This window comes from Falco naumanni, chromosome 15 (assembly GCF_017639655.2).
Source record: "Falco naumanni isolate bFalNau1 chromosome 15, bFalNau1.pat, whole genome shotgun sequence".
Lineage (NCBI taxonomy): Eukaryota > Metazoa > Chordata > Aves > Falconiformes > Falconidae > Falco > Falco naumanni.
The window spans coordinates 19,865,205-19,877,913 of record NC_054068.1 but is presented as its reverse complement, the minus strand read 5'-3'; the positions used below and the strand labels follow the sequence as shown (position 1 = coordinate 19,877,913).

General features: G+C 38.1%; 1 protein-coding gene across 4 annotated transcripts in view; it reads left to right on the top strand.

The window, feature by feature from the left end:
* The window catches only part of ESRP2 (epithelial splicing regulatory protein 2), a 46,768-nt gene extending 34,405 nt beyond the window's left edge, over nt 1-12,363 (top strand). The window contains exons 16-17 of one of the 4 annotated variants that reach the window (XM_040614959.1): nt 7,860-7,971; nt 10,989-12,363. In XM_040614959.1, coding sequence (XP_040470893.1) covers nt 7,860-7,949 — 90 coding nt within the window. In that variant the 3' untranslated portion in view covers nt 7,950-7,971; nt 10,989-12,363. Of the gene's footprint in view, nt 1-693; nt 780-959; nt 994-7,859; nt 7,972-10,988 lie in introns of those variants that run through there. The other 3 variants (XM_040614960.1, XM_040614963.1, XM_040614962.1) reach the window with 3 other exon arrangements.
* The last annotated feature ends 346 nt before the right edge of the window (nt 12,364-12,709 follow it).

Below are 12,709 nucleotides of genomic sequence, written 5' to 3'. Positions count from 1 at the left end.
TCCAGGTTTTGAGTATTTGGAATATACGGTGCTCTACCTATTGTGGCTTCATTTCAAATGTTACATTTATGTTTGAAAGTAGTTTCGCATACTTGGGTTTTCAGTGGAAAAATTTGAAAGTGTGAATTCTGACAAACATAAAGAAACTAAATGTTGTTGTACGTTAGGGCTTTTTCTTCTACAGATATTTCCAGAGTTCAAACCAAATTCAGTTACTCATGGCTTTCATGATTTCCAGACAAAGAGAAGTAACTATGCATCTGTTGCTTAGCCATTGATATATTTTACTTTTTTTCAACTGACTGGGGGTTTTGGTGGATGGATTGCGGGTGTATAAAACCTTAAGTGGGGAAGCCTATTTTCTAAATGGAAATTCAGCTAGAAGTGTAAGTGCACCATTGAAAAATGTGACCTGAACCTGTCTGTGCATGGAACAGGTCGGTAACAATGTCTGTTAGCTCTTGTCTTCCACTAAATCTTCAGTGTAGTGAATCTGGACTTCAGGTCTGGTGCCGAATTTGCCTTTTTCCTTGTTTCTGCTTTAGAGAGCAGTTAATAGTGTTTGTATTGCACAATTAAATGTTTCAAATTAATAGAAATTTTGCCACAAGGTGAAAACTATGTTCTTCTGTTGCAACCTCCTGTCATCATCAGTTACTGTTATTAAATTGGTCACCTCTTTGATTTCTTTAGAAGATGTTGTCCAAATGAGATCGGGTTCAGTATCTTATAAAGGAGCCAAGGAATTATTTTGAATTGTTCTTGGAATCCCGCATGTGGTAATGCTAGTTTTATACTCAATCATTCCTTTAGGGGAAAAAAAGAGGTGGCGACTTAATGTATTGGGACAATATTATGTCTCTGGAGCAATAACTAATCTTTTTTTCTTTTTTTTTTTTCCTCCCCTTTCCTTTCTCCTCATGTTATTTTTTTTTGTTTGTTTTCTGCTGCTGCCCAAGGATTTATTGCACGATGCTTCTGCTCGTTTATAAAGTGAGCCCCCAAAAATTGTCAGTGGTTTGGGCATGGTTTTAATCTCTGTGTAACTAATTGATGTTGGTATTCTGGGAACCAGATCGGAGATGCTGAGATTGAAGGGTGATTTTTGTCTTTGTATGTCATTGTGTGAAAGGAACAGGTTTTAAGTTTTAGTTCTTGCTTTATTCTCTTCTGTTTTCTTCCTTCAGTCTTCATGGGCTCTGGATATTGCATGTATGCACATGTTGCTACTTAAGTGAAAGCACCTTTCATACCAGACCTGCCTCTTAAGAGATAGACTGCTTATCATGGGCTTCAACAAGCTGGTCTCAACATCAGTACATGCTTCTAATAAAAAATAATGTAAAAATCTGCAGGTCAGCATTTGGATTTAGTATTATCAACACTAGCCTCTTGTTTAGTGGTTCAGCAGCTTGATTTCTTCTTGTAGTCCTGCTTTCTTGCTTTTATTGCTGAAAATTCCCTCCAGCTTGCATATTTAGTGTATGTTACATTAAACAATCTTGAAAAACCTGTGAAGAATTTTAATAGTAAGTCTTGGAGATGGGTAACTTTCCACATTACCTTTCTGTATAATACTGTAGTGTACTGTAATCTTCAAAAGAGCTAATATTAGTACCCTTCAGTTTAGTAAGTAATCCACATCAAACTGCTTTTTAGTTGTATTGTAATGCAACAGGACTATTGATTTGACTGCAGTCATATACTGGATACATAGCTAAGGGATGCTTAGGAAAAAAAACCAACCACCAACAACAAAATAACCACCCAACAAAACCCAAAACCACCATCACAACAAACCCCACTGTACGATTCGGATAGGACAATGATGACAGTAGTTGCTTTGCCAGATGATGAAACACCAGCTGCTCAGCAGACACTGATCTTTGGGCATTATGTTGAAGTAACTGATCTATTGATGTTTACAGGCAGCTTCCCTTACAATTTGAAAAATAAGTGAGTGTGAATTAAGAGGGATCATTTATATTTCAGATCCTATGAGTAAAAATTTGAGGAAGAAGCGGTGCAAAAATAATAATGGCATGCAAAGGCTTCTCAGTGTTACTTTAGGCCATCACTGTACAGTTGTAGAAGCAGTGAGAGTAATCAAGTAAATAAGGAACAGGTGTAGTATTTGGGTGATGAATTTGTGATGATGTTTGTGCATATCAGAACAATTTTTTTCAATAAAAGGTGTTTTTCTTTATAAATCTTTTTCTTTATATATATATAAATATATATATATAAAGAAATATAAATATTTCTTTATAAATCCTCTGAGGATTTTACTCTTTAGACACTAAATAAATCGATAAGAAATATTTCTACTTTTCAAATAATGACTTTTTTTTTTTAGTCACATGAGAATTTAGTTTTATTGCTAACATGGACAGAGTTGATATTCTGTGTTAGGTTTATGTTACGTTAAGTTCTCTTAACGAGAACTGTTAGGTTTATGTACAAGTGGATGCAATTTAACTCTGCTCGTGATCTAAGCTGGCTCACAACCGTTGTCTTGCTGGGATTCACCATGCATTTAGTAGTAGTTGCCCAGTTTCTTGGAGGTTGGCATGAATGTAAAGTGAGCTCACATCTGCCTGAAAAAGACCATGTGGATTAGTTCTTAGAAAGCAGCTATTGCTTTCTAAAGCTTGCTATTTAGATGCATATTTAATTCAGGACTAGTTAAAAACATAAACTAGGTGAAGACTACAATTTAGGCACTACAGTCACCATATGAGCTTTATTGAAAGCCTCCTGAATTTGCTGAAAAAGGCTAGGGTGGAAATGTAGGGACTTCTTTGCGTACATGTTTTTATGTAGGAGAAGCTTAAAATAACTGCTATTCTTTAAATCTGCACTGGGCTTAGGTGCCTTTTATCTGCAGCTAAAAAGAGCTTTTGCAGTATATTAATCCTCCATGTCTTCAGAGACCCAGAATTCAAGGCTTGTCATTGCGGGGGGAGGAGGGTGGCCTGTGCTTAAAACAGTAATAAGGAAGCGAAGGGGAGTGGATGGATGGCTAAATTCCAAGGGCATTAACAACATTTCTGCCTTGTATCAGGACAGCGGGCTTCATTGTTACTGACTTTTTAGGGATTAGGTTTTTTTTCTCTGAAATGCACGCTTGAACAAAGAAGTATTCTCTATTTCCTATGGGTTCCTTTTGAAATCTGATGCTTCATAGTCTGAGAGGGATGCCCCATCCTCTCTGTGCCAATCCTAGGCATAGCACCTTCTGAAGGGAAGGGAAAGAAGATGTGATAGAGGAAGAATTCCCTATTGCTGGTATTTGAAGTCATCTGGCAACATGGATGTTACTATATGTTCACCCCCACGGACTTGGAATAGACTATGCTGTTTGTTTTGCTTTATTTCTCAGTTTATCTTCCAGTTGGAAATGTTGCCTGTGTGGTGAAAGCATCTGTGAGACTGGGTGTAGTAAATTAGTGGTTACTGTTTCTGTCTGTTGCCTCCCCTGCTTGAAGCAAGAGACTAAGCGGCACCATCTTCAAGCTGTATTCTTGGGAACAGACGTTACGTATTTCACGATCTGTGCCACAGAGCACTCAGGTGGTTGCCGGTGCTTGTATCGGTGCTCTTTTAAGGTACAATTGCTGTGCTGCAGTGGCAAAGTGGGTTCAGGGTAATTTTTCCTGACTCTTGTGCCAAAGGTTACAGTTACCTAGTCATTAAATTGGGTTCTGCCTTCCAGACTTACTATATCTAGACCTTTTTCCAAAGCCTGAGAGATACTTTTCTTCCTTTTGGGAACTGTTCTGTGACAGAGTTTATCAGTAGTTTAGGCTGGAATTACAGCTGCAGTCCTGAAGAAACAGGCAGTTTTGCCTATGATTTATTGCTTTCCAGGTGGGAACTAATTTCAGCTTTCATTTCCCTCCCTTTTTTTTTTCCCAGTTGGGGCATGTCCAAATATCCTTTCTAATTCTAATTGTGGTTTTAGCAGTGTTTGGGTTGTTTTAGGCTTTGAATGTCCACTGTAGGAACTACAAAAATGAAATGGAAGTCAATGTCTCGCTGGTTAGTGACCTGGTTAAAATCTCTGCACAGTTTGAGTCCCATATTTCTCTCAATGCAGCAGGTATTCCTGAAAGAAGTAAAATGTACAAGGAGAGAGTGTAGTATATCTCCTTTATTAACCAGTTTGTGTCTGATTCATATAATCCTGAAAAGCTTTGCACTGCAGTAAGCATAGCAGATAGCCCGTCTGGGAGATGCTACCATACCGGAGGTAATTTTTGGTTAGAAATGGCCATCTCTCTTAGGAGAGAGGAGTTAGTGTTATTCAATATACATCTGTCATTTATATTATAATGTAGTTTACATAATATGTTACTTAATATCATAAGCGTTATTTTATATAGAAGTTGAAATAGCTCTGCCATTTCAAATGTTAATACCTAGAAAGGTATTTACCTTATGCATGTAAGGTGAGCTGCTGATTCTGTAAAGAAGCAACATGTCCTTCAGGAAACATCATTTTGCCATTATTAACAGACATGTCTTAAGCTATAAAAGTCCCCACTTTTATAGCTTAAGACATAGCTTAACAACAAGAAGAATGTAGGGAACAGGAAACACCATTCTTCACTATGCAGAGCAATCTCTGTTCCAGTCCGCTGTGGTTTTTCCCCTGGTATGTATGCATATTCTTGTTGCCATCTTGCAGCCTGCCATGGAGCTAATTGTTGACCCCAGGATCTTGTTTAGTAAACACTTGCAAGGTTCTGTTTTGCTTCCTTCTCCTGGGTTAGATTCTAAATGCAAACATTATCCCATACCTAGTTTCCATCTTTCTTTATCCTAGCTCCCATCTCTGATCACTGGAGGAAGTCAGTGTAGGACTGGAGCACGTGCTGAGAACCATACCTTGATGCTCTTCAGTCTGAGGCTGACTTTTCTAATGGAGCTCTTAATTTAACGCTGGTGTTCTGTGCGGCCTTCCTTACGAGGCTAAGCTAGGCTTCTCGATTGCTGCTTCAAGGGGGAAGGAGAAGTTGCTCTATTGTCTGTATTTACTTCTGCATTCTCCTTCAGTTATTCTAGGAAACGGGTCTTGCCTATTAATCATCTATGAGCGTGTGAGTATCCAATTTAAAAGGATGAGATGAAAGAAGACTTTGATAGAGATTGTATTTCATAGATTGTCATTGCTTTAAAAGCAGGATTTGCCACTGTAGGCCTTTATATTCTGTATATTCTTATCCTGTATATATATATCCTGTATTTCCTTCCAGTAGGCCGCTGTATTCTGCTGCTGCTGTTGATATACTGAGAGTAAGCGGAAACCCCTGGGTGAGGAAGATTCACAGAATCTTTTAGGTTGGAAGGGAAGCCCAACCCCCTAAGAGCTGGGAGCTCAAAGGTAGGAGAGGAGACAGCAGCAGCTCTGAGGAAAGTCTGTATTTCAGTTCAGAGAAGCAAGGAAGGTGGGAATGAGATGATAGTAGGATAAGGGGAGGGTAGCAGAGACACAGTGAGGTCTGTTTTTAATTTCATTTCACTTAAATTTAAAGGTATTGCGGTATTTGGTAACTTTTTACCAGTTACTTGGGCATTAAGGGTAGGTATTTGAAAACGCTACTTCAAGTTTCATATTATCTTGGTATTGCCATACTGTCTCAGGTCTCAGTAATACTTAGACTGGAAACAAACTGCTAGAACCTAGCTCAGTGAACTTGCAACTGGTTATATTGGGAGGTTACATCACTAGGTGGTGGTTTTGAGATCTAAATGGAAGCAGAAGTGGGCCTACTGCATTGCAGGTGAAGCTAGCAAAACTGTATTTCCATTCTGAGCAATGAGTTTACAAGTTTACCCTTGGCTTTACATTGTCTGATGTGGTTGGATCGTTTTGTTTTGTTCTTCTGGGTTTCTGAAATACAGACGGAATCAGAAGTATTTGGGAACTTCCTCAGACAGGTTACGGTAGTTTCCATTTCATTCACAGGGAATAAGACTGACTCCATTTTATTTCCTAGCTTGGTTTGCAGTACTACTTTTTGAAATCTGTAAGTTTGAAGAATTTACTGTTCCACAACTTCTGTTTTAATTAACTGCAGTCTCTCAACCTATCTTTCTTGCGATTTAAAGTTGCTTCTGTTGCTAGGTATTTTGATCTATCTTTCTTTCCCTCTTTCTTTCTTTAGGCCTAGGTCTAAGCTCTGACAACTTTGATGTTTCTGTCCAGGATAGTTTTCCCACTTTCATGTTTTCCACATTGTTCATGTTTCAGGTGTAACCTTTTAAACACTGTCCCTCACAAGAGACGATAGATCTTTACCTGCTGTACATCTACTGATAATCTAAAGTATGTACTATCTTGAGACATTCCTTCCAAAGAGTAAATGTACATTTTGTAGATTTGTTTCAAGGGCAGGTCTGGGAACTGATAAATCTAATATTTGCACGGTCTGGTTGCCCTGGCAGAGACTATCTAGAACACACTTCTTATATTTGTCTTTTACTTAATGGCATGGGTCTAGATGTGAAGGTGGCTAGAATTCAGTAGTAAAAATTCTGGGAGGTTCTCTTCTTTTATGTTCTCTGGGCTCTTGGTTGTTGTTCTTTGTGGAAGGTGTATACTGTGATGGTTGGTTTTTTTCTTTTCAACTTCACTTTGGATGGATACCATGTGTCCTGTATGCCCAAATATAATACCTTTTTCTCCCTAAGCTGGCAGGAGACTTTTTGTATTATAGAAATTTCCAAAGGAAGGCAGCATAGTATGTCTACGTTGTGTGCGTTTGGCAATCCTCTAAAATGTTAGTGCAAACCAGACAATTTCTGGGGACACAGGAAGCTCTTCTTGCCACTGAAAGGATATTCTATAATGTGGGTTATGCTAAACATTTTGTCTTCTGGATTACAGGAGCCACTCCGGTAGTCTTTGTAGCATGTGCAAGAATGCTCGGTCCCTTTCCAGGATATGTAATTTGGATAGATTGAGACAAACACAAAACCATGTTCATATTCCCCAAGATCTATTTTCTGACTACAGATTTCATATTTGTACCAGGCCCTCCAATAGTGTGCATGATTAGTGTTCAGATTCAGGATCTCAAATATTTCTTAGATCTAATCTAATCCACGTGTGGTTTTTTTTTCTTTTAATTTATTGGTGTGACTGTACTGTAGAGTCACTATTCTTGTTTTAGTGTTCTTCTACTACAAATCTATCATGACGCAGTTACACTGTGTAGTTTATTTCTGTTTCCTATGTGGAAATATACTATACTAGTATAAATGCTATTTTATCTTTTAAGTGTATTCGTGCCAGGACATGGATTTTTCTTTAACTACCTTGGTGTAGTCTGTGTGTTATATGCAGCTAAAGTGTTTATCACTTTACCCTAGAGAAGCTGCAGTTTGTTTCCATGACTACATAGAAAAATCTGAATGAGATCCATATAATTCTTCGAATCCCCCACTTCAATATGCACGCTGGAAGATGCTCATTTGTCCCAGTGAGAGTCATTACTGGAAACACGATTATGCAAACTTAAGCGTTTTGTTACCTAATGCTCTGTCTCATGAGGAGAAGGAAAAAAGGAACACTTCATGGTCTGAACTATTCCCCTTCCTTGATAAGGAACAGTTCAAATACATAGTTTGGAATATTCCCCACATGTGTTTACTTTAAATCTATTTCTAGAACCAGTAATGCAGTTAATGTATTTTTATCTTGCATAAAAATAGTATCTGTCAAATTCACTGTCTCCTGCCAGTTGTTATAGCTGATGCTCTTAATTATGGTTGCAAATGATCGTCTGTGTGGCTTGCTGTACCAGAACTGTTCCTTCTCTTGCTGATTATCATATATCACACTTGTACTGTAGTATGCACCTGATGACTACAATGGCCTTATTCAGCTGAGTGATCAAACAAGGAGTGTGTTACAAGCACCGAAAGAGTGGGTCTGTTTGTAACTCTTTGTAACTTCTGAAGAAGGTAAGATGCGAATGGCAGAAACTGGGTCTCCAGTGGTGAGTGGGAGGGGAAAGAAGGGCTTGGCGATACAGCTTTTCGCTTATGGCTTTTTCCCTTTCGTTTGCCTTGGGAACCTTGCTTTAAGCTTTCTGCTTATGTCCCGCTAAAAAAAATAATAAATCAACTAACCTGCGGAAACAGGCTGATTATGATCTGTAGTTGATGGGATGGTAGTGGTGGAGGTAGTGTGATTGCCTAGTTCTGCTCAGATGGTGTGTTAAACTTCCAGTAGTTTATTTGTGCTTGTTTCTCATGTGAAGCTTTCTGTCGAATATCTTATTTAGCATAGCAGTAGACGGTGATTTTTTTATTTACTTATTTAATTATTTCCCCCCTGATGTGGCTACAAAGTGCACACAAATGTGTGTGCAAAAACCCTCAAACTTCTGGCTTTCTCTTTCCTGCATCATATAGCTGCCTGGAAATTAATTTCTATGCATCTTGATGTCCCTAATGCAATGTGAACTACTACACTTTCCTTATTTTTAGGAGAGGGGTTTTTTTGGTATAGTGGCTTTTAAATGCAACTAACTAAATTTGTTAATAGTAAACTTCCCTGCATTTTTGGCACTAACACATAATTCCTAAAGAAATTTTGTTGTGACCTGCATGCTGCATGAAGCTCGTGACGTTCCAATACTATTGTATTCCATGCAAAATGCTACTGATTAGCTGCTATGGTTTTTTCCTCCTGAAAATAAATATATATATATACACACACAAAAAAAACCCCTCAGTACAAAAGATGGCAATCAAATACTGTGCCTTGATGGAATCATCTTCATAGATAATGAAGATCAGCTCACATAACGGATCTGAAAACAACTGAGCTGATGTTTGATTTCTCATGATACTGTTAGATCTGCTGGGGACAAGATAGACTAGAGGCTGTGTGGCCTGGCAGTGTGCAGAACACCCGTTATTACTCTGAATATTTCCATATTTATGTGACCTTGGACAATCCGTTTGGCACTCTCCTTTTACCCAGATTAACTGGAAAACCAGATCAGCAATATGATTCTACTATGTGTGAGATGGAAAGAGTCTCTGACTAGAAAATAATCCACAGAGTAGCACATCCTGAATTTTAAGCAGTCCAGAGTGGTATCTTACAGACCACTTTTTTTTTTTTTTTTTTTAGAATAAAAATTCCAGGAAAAAAAAAGTATGGATTTGAATCTATATTTCAAATAATATATGTACATAAATATGTTTCTACCTATAAATCTATATAAATATGAATGTAAAACTAGCGTGCCTTAACATAAAATGGAAAGGTTTTATTTAATTCTTTTAATTAAATTGCTCGCAGAATGTGTAGACTTCTCTGCTAACCTTCTATGCAACTCTTATAACATGAATTTCCAGAGCCTTACATTGATATTACACCTATGCTGCTATTCAAACTACTTCTTAAAGCTTTCCGCTTCGCTCCATGTGTGTTTTCAGCTGACTCTGAACAGCAATATTAAACTTACATTTGGGACTGGTGGGAAATGACTTGGTCCCACATGGATTAATAGCAAAGAGCTGGTCTAGAGCAGACCGGCTTTTAGCTCAGATTTGCGGCTCAACCCAAACTGTGCACAGCTTTCTTTTTGAGCACAGTGGTGTTCTGAAATAAACCACGATCACTTCCAAACCTGAACTGGGCTTCAGACATGATGGTTTTTATTTGTCTTTGAATTTGTTTCTGCATGCTATTTCTTGATTAAAATCGGTTCTGCAAGAAGAAATCTTATGAAGTCTGTACTAACTGTCTTATACGTGCTTTTAGTTTCTGAAGTGTACTGTTGCTTATTTCTTAAAAATACTACTGCCTATTAAGTGCTTGGGTGAATGAAGCTCTGGAATGTACTTGCTTTATTTCCATATGTTTGCATGTAAAGCTGATCAGAAACTGCTACTGGTAATAACTGAGAAGTCTGACATTTCTTGTCATATACCAGGCATGCATAAATTCTACAAAAAGTGAAACCCTCAAGTAATTTAACCTTTTATAAACTCATGAGGATGACTTAAATCACGTGAACTTAACTGGAGTTGGGTTAACACCTATAAAACTAGTTGGTTTTCCACCATAGGCCATATGTTTTGTCTGGCACCGATTTCTCCAACAAACAAACTTTGTATGCTGAGCTTTTGATCCCTCAACCTTTGGTTTTGAAACTTCACCGAGATCCATTTCTATGCAAAAAACAGGTCCTCCAAACTTAGTTTGGAAATAATTCCAGCATGTTATGAGAAATGGCTGGGGTACCATAGGGCAGACAGATGTCTGCTTTAAACTTGGCATTTTGGAACTGTCCTTTAAGAATTCATAAGGGCAAACATACTCCAAAGTAAATTGGCTCCAACTACTAAATAATCTCATTTGCTAGCCTGCTTTTTTCTTAGCCTTGTTAAAATTACAATAAACATTTAATTCAGTTGGACTGCAACAAACTCGTTTTGCTGAACAATCTCTCTTGCACTGCATGCCTGTATTAATTTCAGCTCGTCCTCCCAACACAGAACTCTCGTACAACTCTATCATTTTTTATTTTTTTTCTTTTAAGCTTTGCATGGGAGTATTCATATGCCTTGTAGCCTTTGTCACTTGGCCAGTAGTCCACATACTACAAGAATTATTCACTGAATGCATGGACTTTCTGGCTCCCTTTATCCTTTATTAACATCTAAGTCTTTGTTTTCTTATCAACCTTTAATCTGAATTATTTCTTTAGCAAAATCTTTGCATGGAATCATGTCTACATCATTCTGTTCAGCACACCAGCAGAATAAGAGCTGCTGCTGTTCAGCAAGGTAAAAGCTGGATTCTTTTAATCTTCGGTCCCTTCTCCTTACTATTATCACATCCAGAATCTTTTTGCCGCAGACACAGGAGTGGAGTGAACCAGATAGATGCAAACTGCATTTCTGAGCGTGGTCTCTGGTATTAATAGTTTTTCTTCTTTTGTCTTCTTGCACCATTGCAGCTCCAAGCAGATTCCATCCTCGTGCTTTACAACTTTAGTGGCCAGCCCAGTGGAGAGGCATTGGTGACTTTTCCAAGCCTGGAACTAGCTAAGAAAGCGGTGGCTGAGAAAAACGGACAGCTCCTGGGAGGCCGCTATGTAGAACTGTACCTGGTCTGACTTAAACACTCTCTGGGGGATGGGGAAGGAATGGTGCACTAAACACCGTGCCTTTGCAAAATATGTCTTCCCTTGCCACCCAGGCAGCAGCAAATGTGCCTTTTCAGCATGATATGTTGGAATGTAGAGTGGTACATGTCCTGTATTTAATTTGAAAAATGGCGTATCCGATGCCAAAGATAAAGTGAAACCAAAAATCATGTAGTTAATTTCCTTAATTTCTAACGTACTTGTTTAAAAATAAGCAAACTCGGCTCCTGGCATCTGGTTAATTCTGAAGACAATCTAATAGCACTTCAGCTATCTCAGTCATGGGAGAAACCTGTTCAGTAGCAATTGAAGTGGAAAGCCAAGCTTGAGTCATTCAGATTCTTTGTTTAGTTTTTAAGAGTTTACACTTGACTAAGTGTCTGGTTGTTGTAGAGTTTAAATGTCTTTAGAAAGGTCTTCTGGAATGCATAGCTTTCCCTCTTTGAAGTGTAGATCATATTGATTTGTTTTGTTTTGTTCTTGACTAGAAAATATCAGGATGCTGGACCCCAAATGCAATTGTACTTTCTCATGTTTTCATTATACGTTGTTTTGCAAAAGCCATATTTGTCTTTCTTACCAATGTACTGCTGCCAACAATGTAAAGCAAAAAAATAAAACCAGCAAAACCAGAAAAATCTTCCCTGCCCACCCATAACTCCCTGCCCCAGCCCCAACTTTTAATCTCTACATGACAAAAATGGCACATAAACCTGAGTACTAATAAGTTATATTTTTTTATTTAAGCATAATAGCTTTCAGATACTGTATTAAAGATTTTGCTCTAGTTTATGTGCATGCAATTTGTTTACATCTTTGACTACTTTATTTGTATATTATGAAACAAGATATGTTGAAATTAAATCCTCTAGTGCATGCTTTTTTCTTTTTCCCCGTGTGTGTATATATATAAGCTAGAAGAAGTACTTTTATGTCATGTAGCATGTGTTTAAAAAAAGACATCTGCTGTAGAAGCACTAAATGACTTTGTTTTTACTGTGCCTTACTTCAAAACCATTCCAAGTGCAATACCAGCAGAGCAAAATGTAATGAATCCTGTTGTGACATGTTCACGGATGTCTGAATTGATCTTTTTTTGTTAGTGTACAATTTGAGTTGTACTTAAAAGAACTGAATGATGTATGCTTCTTTATATTACAACAAATAAAAGAGATGCTTAATGATGCATATTGGCTTTTGAAAGTTACTGATGCTATGTTTTAATGTTTTCTATGGGGCATCATTCTCTGATAACCTTTTGTTCATTTATCTTTCTCCTAGGTTTAGGTAAGCCTATGTGCCTTGCGAGATCAGTGTGATTTCCCCCCCCCCCCCCCCCCCCCCCCCCCCCCCCCCTTCCCTACCCCCCCCCCCCCTTTCTTTTTTGTATGTGCTGCTAAGCCAGAAATAAGCATGATACACGCTTCACTTGTAGCGGAACACATGTTAGACAATGTGATGCAACTGTTGACACACTTAGTTCACTTGTTCTGGTGCTAGAGGAAACAAAGTATTGAACTTGAAATTGTGTT